The 18,692-nt window shown below is 39.0% G+C and overlaps 1 protein-coding gene across 1 annotated transcript in view; it reads right to left on the reverse strand.

Annotated features, from left to right (window-relative positions):
* LOC130682322 (transcription initiation factor TFIID subunit 1-like) overlaps positions 1–18,692 on the reverse strand; it is a 137,471-nt gene that overhangs the window by 109,742 nt on the left and 9,037 nt on the right. Inside the window, 10 exon segments of the mRNA XM_057496704.1 lie at positions 32–205; positions 679–852; positions 973–1,080; positions 1,176–1,303; positions 1,650–1,826; positions 3,024–3,231; positions 3,571–3,789; positions 4,180–4,398; positions 4,808–5,049; positions 6,157–6,276. Coding sequence (XP_057352687.1) covers positions 32–205; positions 679–852; positions 973–1,080; positions 1,176–1,303; positions 1,650–1,826; positions 3,024–3,231; positions 3,571–3,789; positions 4,180–4,398; positions 4,808–5,049; positions 6,157–6,276 — 1,769 coding nt within the window.

Genomic DNA, 18,692 nt, shown 5'->3' on the forward strand with positions numbered 1-18,692 from the left:
TTAACAACAAAGATATTCTGAGTAGACTCACCTGCTTATAGCAATTTTTTATATTGGTTGCCATCCCAACCTGCATCATTAATGGTCCATTTTCCTCACTGTATTCTGTAAGAATAAGATCTCCATCTTTGCCTGTGAGGTCCTGAGGTGTGCGCATAAAAAACATCTCTCCACCACCTGAAGCTTGCCCCTCCTGTTCTCTCATCTGCCCAGGATAAAGAGAATATAGTCCAGCTCCTGATAGGGTAAGTGAAACTACAGACTGATGCCGTTCATTCTGAGACACTGACACCAAACACTACCTCAACTTGCCTTTTCTTTCATTTCATCACAAAAATTTTGAAACATTATAATAAAGCTAAAACTATGAACACTTATCATCTCACCACCTAGATGTAACTGTTTATATTTTGCTGTATTTGTTTTATCTATAGCAATCTCCTATGGATTCTGCAGAACCATTTCTGAAAATTGCAGTCATCAGAGCACTTCAGCCATGAAGTATTCTTGCTCGCATCTCCTAAAAATAAGGACAGTCTCCTAAATAACCACAGTAACATTCTATGACATCTAAGAAGTAAATAATTCCCTAATATCACCTAATATCCAGTGCATTTCCCCAATTTGTACTCCAATGTTATTTATGGCTATTTCTTTCTAACCAGGATTCAATCATACCTTAGCCTTCTTTTTGATGTGCTTTAGCAAGGGCTGGACTGAATGAGGAGCTGGCTCAGATAGTGCCCCGAAGGAATACTTCTTTAGAGGTGGGCAATGGAACTGCCGGAGTTTGAAGGGCCCCATGTGGGTGGGAAAGAAGGGCTGCTGTAACTCCACAGCAGGAATTGAGTGCTAAGGCAAGAGATACAAAAGTTATAATTAAATACTCACTCTAGTTTAGGCAAGATTAACCCCTGTTCTTCAGCAGAACAAAGCAGTGATTCCCATCCACCACAGAAAAAATGCTTTTACTTGGATAATATTTCCTCCAAAAGTGCCTCTTAGACCCTGTTGCTTGGGGTAGTAATATTCATCACTGGAGAGATTTCATGGATCTTTCACTTCTGGCTGACACATGTTCTAAATGACAGGTCATCAAACAAGCCTTAGTCAGACTACCCTTCTCCATTACCCTTCTTTGTTCTAAACACTAAGTCCCTTTTCCCTTCACAGACCTGCTGTGGTTCCTCCTTGATGACACCTGTTTTCCCTAAGAGAATTCGACTCTTCTTCAGAGATGATTCCTTCTTATTCTCCTTACAGGAGGGGTTAGAGGTGGCTTCTTCATTCTCATCAGGAATTTCTAAGGATGAAATAAAAATCACTCTGGAGGTGCTATCCCTAAGATTGACCTTTTCTCCCAGTACCTTGCTACTTCCTAACCAGATCTCTCATCCCACTCCAAACCACTTCTAGTCCATGATTCACTCTCACCAAACACACTCAGGACATCTCAAAGGTACTACTTTCCAACTTTCCTACATTACAAGTTTTCCCTAAATGATACACAAATATTAGAAATTAACAGCCACCGTTTGCTCTCTCAAACTTCTACAGAGAAGATTCTAGTCATGACCTACACATTTCCTCCTGCCTCTTGACATTAACAGCAAGCTGTCAATTATAAAACTGGCCTTACAGTACCATACCCAAAATGAGATTCTCATCATTGGGATCAAGTGTCAAAACAGGAGGCTCCAACAGTCGGGGCATGGCCTGGGCATCCCAAATGATATCGTCCTCCCAGCGTCCATATACCAGCTCCTCATTGTCAATGGGGAAAATGGAATACCAAGGCTTGTCATCATCCAGGGCGGCTGCAAAACCTAGTCAAAACAGGAAGAAAAACTCATCAATAGACAAAACACTTATGCCCCTTTCAATCATGATTCAAGCAGAGGGAAAAGGAACAAATGTTAGAAGAATTACTTATGTGGCTACTGAAAAGAAACCTACTGGACACAGTGTATTTCTCACTTTAAAAAATGTTTCAGAAAAAAATGCTCCTTGCAATAACTTTAATAAGTCAAAATTTAAACAGCCATATGTTTAATAAGAAATCAGTTAAATTTTGGTAATAAATGATATGGCAAAATATGGTAACAATAAATGGTAGTAAAATATATTAAAAATACAATTATTGTTGTAGTTTATAAAATCATCCATGTAAGAATACTGTGCAACCAATAAAGTGTGTGAGGAAGGAAAAAAATAATTTCTTAGATTTAAAAATTAAGACATTTTTGTTTTTCTTCCACATTATATATGTAATCCATGTTAACTGAAAATCGGGAAAATACAGAAAGGTATAAAGAAAACTGAAGCTATCTGTGATCTTACAAACCAGAATAACCACTTTGACACCCATAGGGTATTTGCTTTTAGTCAGCTTTCTGTGTTTATATAGAGTGCTTTTCTTCCCCACTTACACAAGCAGGGTATCAAGTATGCCACTTCATATGTTTTTTGTTTAAAATGAGTTTTACGTGTCATTAAACATTTATGAAGAACTTAGAACATAGAATACTTAGTTAAAACTGTATCTATAGAGATGAGCCCAGCTACTACATACACACACACAAGACAGAAAACTGAAAACAAAGTATATAAAAAAGTTAATAGTCAATACTCTTTGGATGGTAGGATGACCAGGGACTTTAGACAACATATTTTCCAAGTTTTCTACACTAAGTATTAATATACCTTTTTTTGGCATGTTTAAAGAGAAAGAAGGCAAATTCTGAATGATAAAGATAAAGGAGTTTTGGAAACAAAGTGAACCATATAAAGAATTATTATAGCTCAGAAATATCTTTAATTTCAAAATGGTTTTCACATTCATCTAATGAGAATCCCAGCTCATTAATAACAGTGCAAAAAAATGTATTACAGACTAGAATCAAGGCTCAGATCCAAACCATTTCACTGTCCTCACTCAGCAGCAGCAAAGATTACAGCTAAGCCCAATTAGGATGACTGAGATGAAGGGCAGTGTGCTGGACACAGCCAGCATAGAAACAAACCTTGCTGAACGTTGTAAGCAATGGCATTCGGCGTCATGCTGGATGGAAGCCAGCCTGCCAGGCTTGCACGCTGAGGTTTTGTCCCTTTGGGTTTGACATCCTCTCCATCCCAGATGATATCATCCTCCCAATGCAGCTGTGTCACCATCAGGAAGTTTTCATCAGCCAGAAGATCAGTGCCATCGCTTTCCTCAAGCTTCCTAAAGTCCTGCATAAGTACGGAAGGAACAGCAAATCCCTGAATGGTCACTGGTCAAAGTTTTCACCCCAAATCCCTTATTACATACATCACATGTGGTTCTTGACTTGAGAGAACCACCCAAAAATGGAGGACCACTCCTAGTATGGCACAGCACTCCTTTCACAATTAAAATCCTTACAATGGGACCCAGATGCCAGGGTGATACACCTTACCAGACAAAAGGCTTAGACACCCACATCTTTCACCAATGAAACCCTGCCCATTATCTTCCGAGTTGGAAAGTAAAATAAAACTGATAGGGCCCTGGGCACATTGATTCCATTCTTACATACTAGTGTTGCTTACCTCCATCATTCTATTTTTTATCACAGGTTCATGTTCCATCTTTCTCAGTTTCATGCCATAGTCAAACCCACTGCCGTCTTCAGGGACACCCAGCATATCATACCACAGTCGGGCAGGCCCGTAACGCCACTCAGCCACTTTTGGTTTGATATCTGTCACTTTATCTATATCTCCAGTTGACTGGGAAAATTTAGACTCCACAGGAGCCATCATCGTGATCTGTAACAAACCAAAGTAGTGGAAGGGGAAGAGGATTTCCTGATCAGAGATGTCCTAAGAATATAGGCAGGAGAGCAAGTTAAAAGAGCCATAAGGATGATTCTTGAATAGAACTGGAGTTAGAATATAAACAACAGAGGTATATCATGGCACACCGTGCTTATCATTCAAACTCTCCTATTCCCCAGTTTACATATCACCATCTTCCAGCCCCCAGTACTTTTTTATTACAAAAAGGAAGGGATAGCCACTGGGACTGAACTCATGATTACTTGTAATCACCACAGTACTCTGCCTACTAAGGTGTTATTTCTAATTTAGACATATGCTAGGGGGAACTCATTTGTTCCCCTCCTAGGTCTTAATCGCAGGTCCCTATTTTGTCTCTACTTCATCACCAGAGAGACACTGCTTTGTAGGTGGTGGTGGAGCATAGTCATAGTTCCACAAAGACTTCTGGTTGGTTTCTGATTCTACTGAGCACTCCACCTCCTGGATCTGCTCTTCTTGTATCAGATCACGGTGCTTCTTTTTCCTCTTTCTCCAAGCACTCTGCCAAACAGATGGGACATTCTTCCCTGGCCTAAAAATACGTAGGAAGCGTAACACCTAGTACACAGAACACATTACTGCATCAGAAACTCAAATGCCAGATACAAAAACAGCAACATCTGGGTCTGGAAACTTTGAGGGGTCTACTCAATTGTGGAGAAAAGATCAAGGAACACTAAACTCAGATTTATAACCTCTTCCAAAAAGGCAAAGAAAGAAGTATTCCTTAGTAATTTGGACTAATTCTTCTAAGACAACAAGAACGATTTCTAATGAGAACTATATAAATCACTTGTGCTATCAATGCATGCAACTTAAAAAAAGACTTACTATAATGTCCTTGGATAAGGACACCTTTAGATTTTAAGAATAACGAAGCCATTCTATATTCAGTACCTTAACAACAGATCTCAGTATTTAGAAGAAGTCAGTGGTTTGCAATGTGGGCATTCTCCACAGAAAGTACCTTTCCAGGTCAAAATTCTGGGAAAAGTTCTGTGACACTTGGCAACAGCTTGGTGGCATCATACTGCATAATCCCAGCCAACGGTAGGGTCAGTTTTCTGTTCTCAGATGCTGCCTGTGTTACTTCCTGAGGTCCCATCTCAATTTCTGAGTCAGAGGAACTACTGAAGTCCACTTTCTCTGAGGCCAAAGAGGAAGGGGCAATGATGAAGGGCAAGATGATGCCTTCTCCATCCTCAGACACTGCAACAAGAAAGAGAAACCCCTTTGGCATACAGGTGTGAGCATTATTTCCTCAAATTCAGCCAACAACCCCCAATCTAGGCTTATATGCATGGCTTAGTGGCAGGGGATAGAGTTCCAAGAACCCAGATTACTAGAATGCAACCCAAAACACTCATTCCAATTCATTATCTTCCACTATCCCCAACTCACCTTGTGCCTGGTACCCTAGGGTTGTGATGAAAGAGAACAAACACTATTACTACATTTACTACATCCTGTAAATATATTAGGTTAAATGAATGTGCCCAAAATTATACATTTTTACATCAGTCAGCCCTTATCATGTCTGGTTCAGAGACCCATATGGTGAAGAATATTTTTAAGGCCGTAGGATAACAATGAAGTTATTTAGCATAAAATAAGATCTATGACATAAAATTATAGCTGCTGTTCAGCCCACAGACTAAAAAGGAAATGGCTTAAAATTCTAATAGAAGTAGCTTAGGATAACATAAGCATCAAAATACAGGAGATCAAAGACACTGCTCTTCCCCAAATTCTAGCATAGGACCGGGTTACTACTATTGCAGACTGAGGAAGAGGTGAGATGATCAATGAGGACTCTGCCTTTGTAATCTCTGAATCTGGCTATTGGCTCTATATGATTTATACACATTCTAGAGTGCCTTCCCCATTTAATTTATTTTAAAGAGAATCATCCAAACAGGTAGTTTCCAAATACTAGTACCCAAATGAGTTGCATCAGAAATTACTTTGGGATACTGTACTTTTTGAAATTCCTGAGCTCTATCCCACATCTTCTGAATTAAGACTCTCCAGGGATGAAGAGTCAGAAATCCGTATTTTTTTAAAGACCTAGGGTGATTCTGATGGGCAGCCAGATTTGAGTACCACTGACCAGTTTAAACTACCTCTTCATGAGTGCATGTTAAGATACTGCTGCCACATGTTTTAAAAGTAAAGCTTCCCTTTAATACAGAAATTTGTATGAATCACCTTGGGAAGTTGTATCCTGTCCTAGCCGCTTAATAGCCCCCTATGTGCACACCAAAAGTCTGGACTTTTGAATTGAACTTGCTCCATCAATAAAAACAAACTACCTACCACAGGTAATAGCATCTTGGTCTTTATCCTTCTTCATAGGTCCTGAGGGTGCAGGTGGAGGAGGTATCAACTTGCAATCTATGTCTTCACAACCAGCATCAAAGTCATCTTCAACATAATCTAATAATACCAAGAAGGTAAGCTCAGTATTCAGAATGTCACACAACAGTCTGGTGCTTCCTCATCACTCAAGAATTTAAAGCACCAAATGAAGCTCTATGCAGATCCCTAAGAACACACAGGGAAGATGCACCTTCTGCCTTTACAAGGAAATGACATCGACAAATGCTATTCCACTATGTATACATCATACAGGAACTTAGGGAGTTCCCAAGAACTGTTTAAAATCCTTTGATCCTTGTCCTGATCAAATCCTGCTTTATTTGTTATTTTGCCCTGTTTAATCTCATAATTGAATTTAACATTCTTCTGTCACTTTCCTTGAGGCTGCACTTTTTCTTTTCTCACCTCCCAAGTCTGACACATTTCTTGTCCACTTTCTCCAGTTAGTTGTACTTTTCACTGTCCTTTAGCCACAGGCATCACTCAAAACTTGGTCTTGAACACTCTTTTATTCCTCTATAGTTTCCATTTCCTTTCTCAAAAATCACCTTTTTTTCGAGATTAAACCCAAATATATATGCCTTGCCCTGACTTATCCCCTCTACAATTGTACCATGTTCTTCTACCAAAATACCTTTTCACTCTACATGAAGACAAATGAAAACAGTAACTCAACAGCTCAAAACCTGTGGGATGCAGCAAAGGCAGTTCTAAGAGGAAAGTACATAGCAATACAGGCTTACTGCAAGAAACAAGAACAATCCCAAATGAATAGTCTAAACTCACAATTAATGAAACTAGAAAAAGAACAAATGAGACCCAAAGTCAGTAGATGGAGGGACATAATAATAATCAGAGCAGAAATAAATAGAATTGAGAAGAATAAAACAATAGAAAGAACCAATGAAACCAGGAACTGGTTCTTCGAGAATATTACCAAACAGATAAAACCTTAGCCACACTTATCAAGAAAAAAAGAGAGACTACACACACATAAAACTAATCAGAAATGAGAAACTAAAAATCGCTATGGACACCTCAGAAATACAACAAATTATTAGAGAATACTATGAAAAATTATATGCTAACAAACTGGATAACCTAAAAGAAATGGACAACTTTCTAGAAAAATACAAGTTTCCAAAGCTGACCCAGAAAGAAACAGAAAATCTGAAAAGACCAATTACCAGCAACAAAATTAAACTGGTAATCAAAAACCTACCTAAGAACAAAACCCCTACACCACTGAATTTCATCAAACTTTTAGAGAAGACCTAATACCCATCATCCTTAAGGTTTTCCAAAAAGTAGAAGAGGAGGGAATATTTCCAAACTCCATCTGTAAGGCCAGCTTCACTCTAGTACCAATACCAGACAAAGACACCACAAAAAAAGAAAGTTATAGAAGAATATCCCTGATGAACATAAATGCAAAAATACTCTACAAAATATTAGCAAACCAAATTCAAAAATACATCAAAAAGATCATACATCATGAGCAAATGGGATTTCTTCCAGGGATGCATGGATGACACAATATTCAAAAATTCATTAACATCATACACATAAACAAAAGAAGGGCAAAATTCACATGATCATTTCAATAGATGCTAAAAAAGCATTCAACAAAATTTAACATCCATTCATGATAAAAAAGTCTCAGCAAAAAGGTATAGAAAGCAAGTACCTCAACATAATGAAGTCCATATATGACAAACCCACAGCCAACATCATACTTAACAGTGAAGAGCTGAAAGCTTCTCCTCTAAGATAGAGAACAAGACAAGGATACCCACTCTTCCCACTTTTATGCAACATAGCTCTGCAGGTCCTTGCCACAGCAATCAGACAACAAAGAAATAAAAGGCATCCAGATTGGTAAAGAGGAAGTTAAACTGTCACTGTATGTAGATGATATGATACTGCACATAAAACCCTAAAGACTCCACTAAAAAACTACTATGACCAATAACTGAATGCAGCAAAGCTGCAGAATACAAAATTAATACACAGAAATCTGTGGCATTCCTATTTACTAACGATGAACTAGTAGAAAGAGAAATCAAGAAAACAACTCTACTTACAATTGAATCAAAAGGAATAAAATACCTAGGAATAAACCTAACCAAGGAGATCAAAGACCTATATCCTGAAAACTACAAGACACTCATTGAGAAAAATTAAAGACACCAATAAATGGAAATATATCCCATGCGCATGGGTAGGAAGAATTAATGTTGTCCAAATGGCCATCCTACCTAAAGGAATCTACAGATTCAACTCAATCTCTACCAAAATACCAATAGTATTCTTCAAAGAAGTAGAACAAATAGTTCTAAAATTCATATGGAAGCACAAAAGACCCCTAAAAGCCAAAACAATACTGAGAGGGAAGACCAAAGTAGGGGGGATTATGCTCCCTAACTTCAAGTTCTACTACAGAGCCACAATAATCAGGACAATTTGGAACTCACACAAGAACAAACCCATAGCCTCACATATATTGCTAATTAATATACAATAAAGGAGCTGCCTATATAAAATAGGGAAATGACAGCCTCTTCAACAACTGGTGTTGGCAAAACTGGACAGCTACATGTAAGAGAATGAAACTGGATTATTGTCTAACCCCATACACAAAAGTAAACTCAAAATGGATCAAATACCAGAATGTAAGACATGAAACTATAAAACTCAGAAGTAAACATAGACAAAATCTCTTGAACATAAACATGAGCAATTTTTTCCTGAACACATCTCCTTGGGCAAGGGAAACAAAATCAAAAATGAAAAAGTGGAAGTTCATCAAAACAAAAGCTTCAGTACAGCAAAGGACACCAGCAGCAGGACAACAAGACATCCTACAATATGGGAGAATATATTCATAAACAACTTATCAGACAAGGGGTTAACATAAAAAATATATAAAGAACTCACATGCCTCACCCAAAAAAACAAATAACCTGATTAAAAAATGGGCAGAGGATCTGAACAGACACATCTCCAAAGAAGAAATTCAAATGGCTAACAGGTACTTGAAAAGAAACTCCAGATGGCTAATCATTAGGGAAATGCAAATTAAAACCACAATCAGATATCACCTCACACCAGTTAGGATGGCCAACATCCATAAGACAATAATAAATACTGGCAAGGGTGCACAGGACAAGGACAGAGTTTTAAAGGCAGCTAGAGAGAGGACAAAGGTCACCTACAAAGGAAAACCCATCAGGCTATCATCAGACTTCTCAACAGAAAACCTTACAGGCCAGAAGAGAACGGCATTGTATATTCAATACAATGAAACAGAAGGGCCTTGAACCAAGGATACTGTATCCAGCACAATTATCCTTTAAATATGAAGGAGGGTTTAACAATTCCCAAACAAGTAAAAGTTGAGGGAATTTGCCTCCCAAAAAACAACTCTACAGGGTATTTTAGAGGGATTGCTCTAGATGGGAGCACTCCTAAGCCTAAACAAATGTCACCAGAGAAAATAAAACCACAGCAAAGAAAGCAGACCAACCAAATACTAACTAAAGGCAAAAAATAAAATCAACTACTCACAAAAGCAGTCAAAGGAACACAAAAGGTCACAGAATAAAACACCCAACATAAAAAGAATGGAGAAGGAGGAATAAGAAGGGAGAGAAGAAAAGAAACATCAGACAGTGTTTATTATAGCTCAATAAGCAAGTTAGACAGTAAGATAGTAAAAAAGCTGACCTTGAACATTTGGTAACCACGAACCTAAAGCCTGTAATGTCAATAAATATATGTATTTCAAAAATTACCCTAAATGTAAATGGACTGAATGCACCTATAAAAAGACACAGAGTAACAGAATGGATAAAAAAGCAAGACCCATCCATATGCTGTTTACAAGAGACTCACCTCAAACCCAAAGACATGCACAGACTAAAAGTCAAGGGATGGAAAAAGATATTCCTTGCAAACAACAGAGAGAAAAAAGCAGGTGTCGCAGTACTTGTATCAGACAAAGTAAGACTTCAAAACAAAGAAAGTAACAAGAGATAAAGAAGGACATTACATAATGATAAATGGGTCTGTCCAACAGGAGGATATAACCATTATAAATATACATGCACCGAATACAGGAGCATCAGCATATGTGAAACAAATACTAACAGAATTAAAGGAGGAAATAGAAAGCAATGCATTTATTTTAGGAGACTTCAACACACCACTCACTCCAAAGGATAGATCCACCAGTCAGAAAATAAGTAAGGACAAAGAGGCGCTGAGCAACACACTAGAAAAGATGGAACTAATAGACATCTACAGAACTCTACATCCAAAAGCAACAGTATACACATTCTTCTCAAGTGCACATGGAACATTCTCCAAAATAGACCACATACTAGGCCACAACAAGAGCCTCAGTAAATTCAAAAAGGTTGAAATACTACCAACCAACTTTTCAGATCACACAGGTATAAAACTAGAAATAAATTGTACAAAGAAAACAAAAAGGCTCACAAACACATGGATGCTTAACATGCTCATAAATAATGGATCAATGACCAAATTAAAATAGGGAACAAGCAATATATGGAAACAAATGACAACCCCACCACAAAGACCACCTTCTGTGGGACACAGTGAAAGCAGTCTTAAAAGGAAAGTATATAGAAATCCAGACAAATTTAAAGAAGGAAGATCAAATCCCAAAAGAATAGTCTAAAGTCACAATTATCGAAATGGGAAAAAGAACAAATGAGGCCTAAAGTCAGCAGAATGAGGGACATAATTAAGATCAGAAAATAAATAAATAAAATTGATAATAAAACAATAGCAAAAATCAGTGAATCCAAGAGCTGGTTCTTTGAGAAAATAAACAAAATAGATAAGCCTCTAGCCAGACTTATTAAGAGAAAAAGAAAATCAGCACACATATACAGAATCAGAAACAAGAAAGGAAAAATCACGGCAGACACCACAGAAATACAAAGAATTATTAGAGAATACTATGAAAACCTTTATGCTAACAAGCAGGAAAACCTAGAAGAAATGGACTTCTTAGAAAAACACAACCTTCCAAGACTGACCCAGAAAGAAACAGAAAATCTAAACAGACCAATTACCAGCAGCAAAATTGAAGTGGTAATCAGAAAACTACCAAAGAACAAAACCCCTGGGCCAAATGGATTTACCTCGGAATTTCATCAGACATGGAAGTGAAAGACCTATACCTGAAAACTACAGGACATTCTAAAGTGAAATTAAAGGGAACACTAACAAATGGAAACTCATCCCATGCTCTTGGATAAGAAGAATTAATATAGTCAAAATGGCCATCCTACCAAAAGCAATATACAGATTTGATGCAATCCCCATCAAATTACCAACAACATTCTTCAATGAACTCGAAGAAATAGTTCCAGAATTCATACAGAACCACAAAAGACCCCAAATCGCCTAAGCAACCATGAGAAGGAAGAACAAAGTGGGGAGAATCTCGCACCCCAACTTCAAGCTCTACTACAAAGCCACAGTAATCAGGACATTTTGGTACTGGCACAAGAACAGAGCCACACACCTGTGGAACAGAATAGAGACCCCAGACATTAACCCAAACATATATGGTCAATTAATATATGATAAAGGGGCCATGGACATACAATGGGGAAACGACAGCCTCTTCAACAGCTGGTGCTGGCAAAACTGGACAGCTACATGTAAGAGAATGAAACTGGATCACTGTCTAACCCCATACACAAAAGTAACTTCAAAATGGATCAAAGACCTGACTGTAAGTCATAAAACCGTAAAACTCTTAGAAAAAAACATTGGCAAAAATCTCTTGGACATAAACAGCGACTTCTTCATGAACATATCTCCCCAGGCAAGGGAAACAAAAGCAAAGAACAAGTGGGACTATATCAAGCTGAAAAGCTTCTGTACAGCAAAGGACACCATCAAGAGAACACAAAGGCATCCTACAGTATGGGAGAATATATTCATAAATGACAGATCTGATAAAGGATTGACATCCAAAATATATAAAGAGCTCGTGCACCTCAACAAACAAAAGTCAAATAATCCAATTAAATATTGGCACACGATCTGAACAGACACTTCTCCAAAGAAGAAATTCAGATGGCCAACAGACACATGAAAAGATGCTCCACATCGCTAATCATCAGAGAAATGCAAATTAAAACCACAATGAGGTATCACCTCACACCAGTAAAGATCGCCACCACCCAAAACACAAAGAACAACAAATGTTGGCGAGGTTGTGGGGAAAGTGGCACTGCTGGTGGGAATGTAAATTAGTTCAACCATTGTGGAAAGCAATATGGAGGTTCCTCAAAAAGCTCAAAATAGAAATACCATTTGACCCAGGAATTCCACTTCTAAGAATTTACCCTAATACAGTAACCTAGTTTGTAAATGACAGATGCACCCCTATGTTTATGGCAGCACTATTTACAATAGCTATGAAATGGAAGTAACCTAAGTGTCCATCAGTAGATGAGTGGATAAAGAAGATGCGGTACATATACACAATGGAATATTATAGAAGAAATATTCCACATAGAAGAATATTAAGAAGAAAACGAATCCTACCATTTGTAACAACACAGATGGGGCTAGAGGATATTATGCTCAGAGAAATTAGCCAGGTGGAGAAACACAAGTACCAAATGATTTCACTCAAATGTGGAGTATAAAAACAGAAAAACCAAAGGAACAAAACAGCAGCAGATTCACAGAATTCAAGAATGGACTAACACTTACCAAAAGGAAAGGGACTGGGGAGGGTAGGTGGGAAGGGAGGGATAAGGGCTGGGAAAAAGAAAGGGGGCATTATGATTAGCATGTATAATGTCGAGGGAGGCACAGGGAGGGCTCTGCAACCCAGAGAAGACAAGCAGTGATTCTACAGCATCTTAGTATGCTGATGGACAGTGACTGTAATGGGGTTTTGTTGGGGGAACTTGGTGAAGGGGGGAGCCCAGTAAACATAATGTTCTTCATGTAATTGTAGATTAATGATATCAAAATAAAAAATAATAAAAATAAATAAATAACCTTTTCACTCAGATATGCAATTGCATATCACTGAAATATTCTTTTAAATTACTTTTTCTTACTATCAATACCACTTCTATCCTCATTTTCCCAACCTATGATTTTAATCTCCTGTCTCCTTCATCAATTTCTTACCCCTCAAACACACTTTTTCTATTTCCAAGAAGATGCTGTCGAATTCTTCTACTCTGTCAAATTTGGCGGTATGTTTTCCACTCCTTTCAAGAAAACCCGCTGGCCAATTATGCCCACATTATTCTATCTCCAAACATTTTAGACAAGCCATGTCTCCAAACCAAATGCTCTGCTGCCTCTTCTCCATCAAACATTGTCTTTCAATACTTTGGTCAATATTCACCTCCATGAAGCATTTTCTAATGAGTTCCATGCAATTCCAGTTATTCCAAAGAAGCACCCATATAAATCAGGTTATGGGAAGGGGCCAATGCCAGGGAAGGAGGAAGCTAAGGGCAGAGACAAAGGTACCCTCAGAGGTCAAGAGAACTCAGAATAGAGATTTATCAAATTTAACATTCTTCTTTCCTAGGTTTTCAGCTCATAAAACCCAACAGGAAACCACCACTATGCTCTTCCATATCTTCCCTAGAAAAATAAACCTAAACCTGAAATTAAAACATTCCCTAAAAATCAGAGCTACTAAAACCTCCCCCTTAGCCTCAGTCAGGGGCCTCAAAACAATAGTTATGCTACTTTTAACTTAGCTATTCTGGAAGGCTCTCAAAACTAAATATAACACTCCATACAGAACTATGAGCTTTTAGCTGACTTCTGTCTTCTTATTAGGAGTAATTATGCTTTGCATTGTCTACCCCATCTTCCCTAATTTCCCTGTGAAGGTAAGACCTGTATCTTCTATTTTGCTGGGTTACTACTTGTGTATGTGGTACAATTCATCTCTTTATATAGGAAGCACTCAAATCCATTAACTGACCCTGAAATGTAATTCAAAAAGGTGGACAACAAATAAACAACTTCATATAAAAGTGTCAAGCAGTGACAGGTAGCAAAGGGCAGTGGAAAGAGTGGACTATGATGGTAGCTCTAGGTTCCAGACCATGGAACTGAGTTCAGGATCAGAAAATGGATTTTATTATCTTCGTTCCATACTGTCTATTAGTTACACAGCACATATCAGGTATTCCAAAAGTGTCTAATGCACTGAGTTGTTGAATTATTCAAGGCTGCAGCTAGCTGACTATAAACTTTTAATAAAGTTCTACATTATTAAAGTTCTCTCAAGTTCAAGTTTTCCTTATCTATGATGAGGTGAAAAGAAAATAATCACTAAGACCCCTCCCAGATCTGACATTCTGATTCTATAAGGTAGTACCTTACACCTAGGAGAAAAACCTATGGTGTGTGCATGCATTAGCTGCACAGTCAGCATAGAGCTTGTGAGTGATTAAGAGAAGATGAGCCAAGAAATGGGTGTGCTTGTTTATATGTGATCATACATATTAATCGTCCTTGAACTACCAATTGCTTGAGGGCAGAGACTGAGTTTAAATAGCATCTACAGAGGGGCGGAAGATGGAGGCGTGAGTAGAGGGGCGGAAATCTCCTCCGAAAACAACATATATCTATGAAAATATAACAAAGACAACCCTTCCTAGAATAAAGACCAGAGGACACAGGACAATATCCAGACCACATCCACACCTGAGAGAACCCAGCGCCTCGCCAAGGGGGTAAGATACAAGCCCCGGCCCCGCGGGAGCCGAGCGCCCCTCCCCCCAGCTCCCGGCGGGAGAAGAGCAGGCAGAGCGGGAGGGAGACGGAGCCCAGGGCTGCCGAACACCCAGCCCCAGCCATCCGGGCCAGAGTGCAGGGCCCTCGATACTGGGAAAACAGGGCAGCAAGAACAGTGAGCGGGCACTGGAGGCCGGGCACCGGAGGACATAAGAAAAGCGCGCGACCATTTTTTTTTTTTTTTTTGCTTTTTTGCTGTTTTGTTTTGGCGAGCGATTTTTGGAAGTCTTAAAGGGATAGGGACCCCAATACAAGGGAAAAAGGGCAGAAAGACCGGTGAGCAGTGGCCTGAGGCTGGCACTGGAGAATAAAGAAAAACAAGCAACCACGATTTTTTTTTTTTTTTTTTTGGTGGTCGTTGTTTTGTTTTGGCGGGTGCTTTTTGGAAATCTTAAAGGGGCACGGCGGGTCACTTAATCCAGAGGTAGGGAATCTGGGATCTCTGGGCACCCTAACCCCTGGGCTGCAGGGAGCAGGGAGGCCCCTTACGGAGATAAATAGCCTCCCAGCAGCTCCTGCTCCAACGCGATTCCACCATTTTGGAGTAGCTGCCCGAGCCAGGCCACGCCCACAGCAACAGCGGAGATTAACTCCATAGCAGCCGGGCAGGAAGCAGAAGCCCTGTCTGCGCGCAGCTGCGCAGCACAAGCCACTAGAGGCCGCTGTTCTCCCAGGAGAGGAGGGCCACAAACCAACAAGAAAGGAAGTCCTTCCAGCCGTCACTCGTCCCAGGTCTGCAGACTATTCCTATCACCATGAAAAGGCAAAGCTACAGGCAGACAAAGATCACAGAGACAACACCAGAGAAGGAGACAGACCTAACCAGTCTTCCTGACAAAGAATTCAAATAAGAATCATAAACATGCTGACAGAGATGCAGAGAAATATGCAAGAGATATGGGATGAAGTCCGGAAAGAGATCACAGATGCCAGAAAGGAGATCGCAGAAATGAAACAAACTCTGGAAGGGTTTATAAGCAGAATGGATAGAATGCAAGAGGCCATTGATGAAATTGAAATCAGAGAACAGGAACGCATAGAAGATGACAGAGAGAGAGACAAAAGGATCTCCAGGAATGAAACAATATTAAGAGAACTGTGTGACCAATCCAAAAGGAACAATATCCGTATTATAGGGGTCCCAGAAGAAGAAGAGATAGGAAAAGAGATGGAAAGTATCTTAGAAGAAATAATTGCTGAAAACTTCCCCACACTGGTGGAGGAAATAATCGAACAGACCACGGAAATACACAGAACCCCCAACAGAAAGGATCCAAGAAGGACAACACCAAGACACATAATAAATAAAATGGCAAAGATCAAGGACAAGGAAACAGTGTTAAAGGCAGCTAGACAGAAAAAGGTCATCTATGAAGGGAAACCCATCAGGCTAACATAAGACTTCTCAACAGAAACCCTACAGGCCAGAAGAGAATGGCATGATATATTTAATACAATGAAACAGAAGGGCCTTGAACCAAGGATACTGTATCCAGCACGACTATCATTCAAATATGACGGTGGGATTAAATAATTCCCAGACAAACAAAAGCTGAGGGAATTTGCTTTCCACAAACCACCTCTACAGAACATCTTACAGGGACTGCTCTAGATGGGAGCACTCCTAGAAAGAGCACAGCACAAAACACCCAACATATGAAGAATCGAGGAGGAGGAACAAGAAGGGAGAGAAGAATAAAAACTCCAGACAGTGTATATAACAGCTCAATAAGCGAGCTAAGTTAGGCAGTAAGATACTAAAGAGGCTAACCTTGAACCTTTGGTAACCACGAATTTAAAGCCTGCAATGGCAATAAGTACATATCTTTCAATAGTCACCCTAAATGTTAATGGGTTGAATGCACCAATCAAAAGACACAGAGTAACAGAATGGATAAAAAAGCAAGACCCATCTATATGCTGCCTACAATAAACTCACCTCAAACCCAAAGACATGTACAGACTAAAAGTCAAGGGATGGAAAAACATATTTCAAGCAAACAACAGTGAGAAGAAAGCAGGGGTTGCAGTACTAATATCAGACAAAATAGACTTCAAAACAAAGAAAGTAACAAGAGATAAAGAAGGACACTACATAATGATAAAGGGCTCAGTCAAACAAGAGGATATAACCATTCTAAATATATATGCACCCAACACAGGAGCACCAGCATATGTGAAACAAATACTAACAGAACTAAAGGGGGATATAGACTGCAATGCATTCATTCTAGGAGACTTCAACACACCACTCACCCCAAAGGATAGATCCACTGGGCAGAAAATAAGTAAGGACACGGAAGCACTGAACAACACAGTAGAGCAGATGGACCTAATAGACATCTATAGAACTCTACATCCAAAAGCAGCGGGATATACATTCTTCTCAAGTGCACATGGAACATTCTCCAGAATAGACCACATACTAGGCCACAAAAAGAGCCTCAGAAAATTCCAAAAGACTGAAATCCTACCAACCAACTCTTCAGACCACAAAGGCATAAAATTAGGAATAAACTGTACAAAGAAAGCAAAGAGGCTCACAAACACATGGAGGCTTACCAACACGCTCCTAAATAATCAATGGATCAATGACCAAATCAAAATGGAGATCCAGCAATATATGGAAACAAATGACAACAACAACACTAAGCCCCAAATTGTTTGGGACACAGCAAAAGCAGTCTTAAGAGGAAAGTATATAGCAATCCAAGCGTATTTAAAAAAGGAAGAGCAATCCCAAATGAATGGTCTAATGTCACAATTATCGAAATTGGAAAAAGAAGAACAGATGAGGCCTAAGTTCAGCAGAAGGAGAGACATAATAAAGATCAGAGAAGAAATAAATAAAATAAAAAAAATAAAACAATAGCAAAAATCAATGAAACCAAGAGCTGGTTCTTCGAGAAAATAAACAAAATAGATAAACCTCTAGCCGGACTTATTAAGAAGAAAAGATTGTCAACACAAATCAACAGTATCAGAAACGAGAAAGGAAAAATCACGACGGAATCCACGGAAATGCAAAGAATTATTGGAGAATACTATGAAAACCTATATGCTAACAAGCTGGGAAACCTAGGAGAAATGGACAACTTCCTAGAAAAATACAACGTTCCAAGATTGACCCACGAAGAAACAGAAAATCTAAACAGACCAATTACCAGCAACGAAATTGAAGCGGTAATCAAAAAAACTACCAAAGAACAAAACCCCTGGGCCAGATGGATTTACCTCGGAATTTTATCAGACATAATACCCATTCTCCTTAAAGTTTTATAAAAAATAGAGGAGGAGGGGATACTCCCAAACTCATTCTAGGAAGCTAACATCACCCTAATACCAAAACCAGGCAAAGACCCCACCAAAAAAGAAAACTACAGACCAATATCCCTGATGAACGTAGATGCAAAAATACTCAACAAAATATTAGCAAACCGAATTCAAAAATACATCAAAAGGATCATACACCATGACCAAGTGGGATTCATTCCAGGGATGCAAGGATGGTACAACATTCGAAAGTCCATCAACATCATCCACCACATCAACAAAAAGAAAGACAAAAACCACATGATCATCTCCATAGATGCTGAGAAAGCATTTGACAAAGTTCAACATCCATTCATGTTAAAAACTCTCAG

Source organism: Manis pentadactyla (assembly GCF_030020395.1).
Source record: "Manis pentadactyla isolate mManPen7 chromosome Y unlocalized genomic scaffold, mManPen7.hap1 SUPER_Y_unloc_6, whole genome shotgun sequence".
Lineage (NCBI taxonomy): Eukaryota > Metazoa > Chordata > Mammalia > Pholidota > Manidae > Manis > Manis pentadactyla.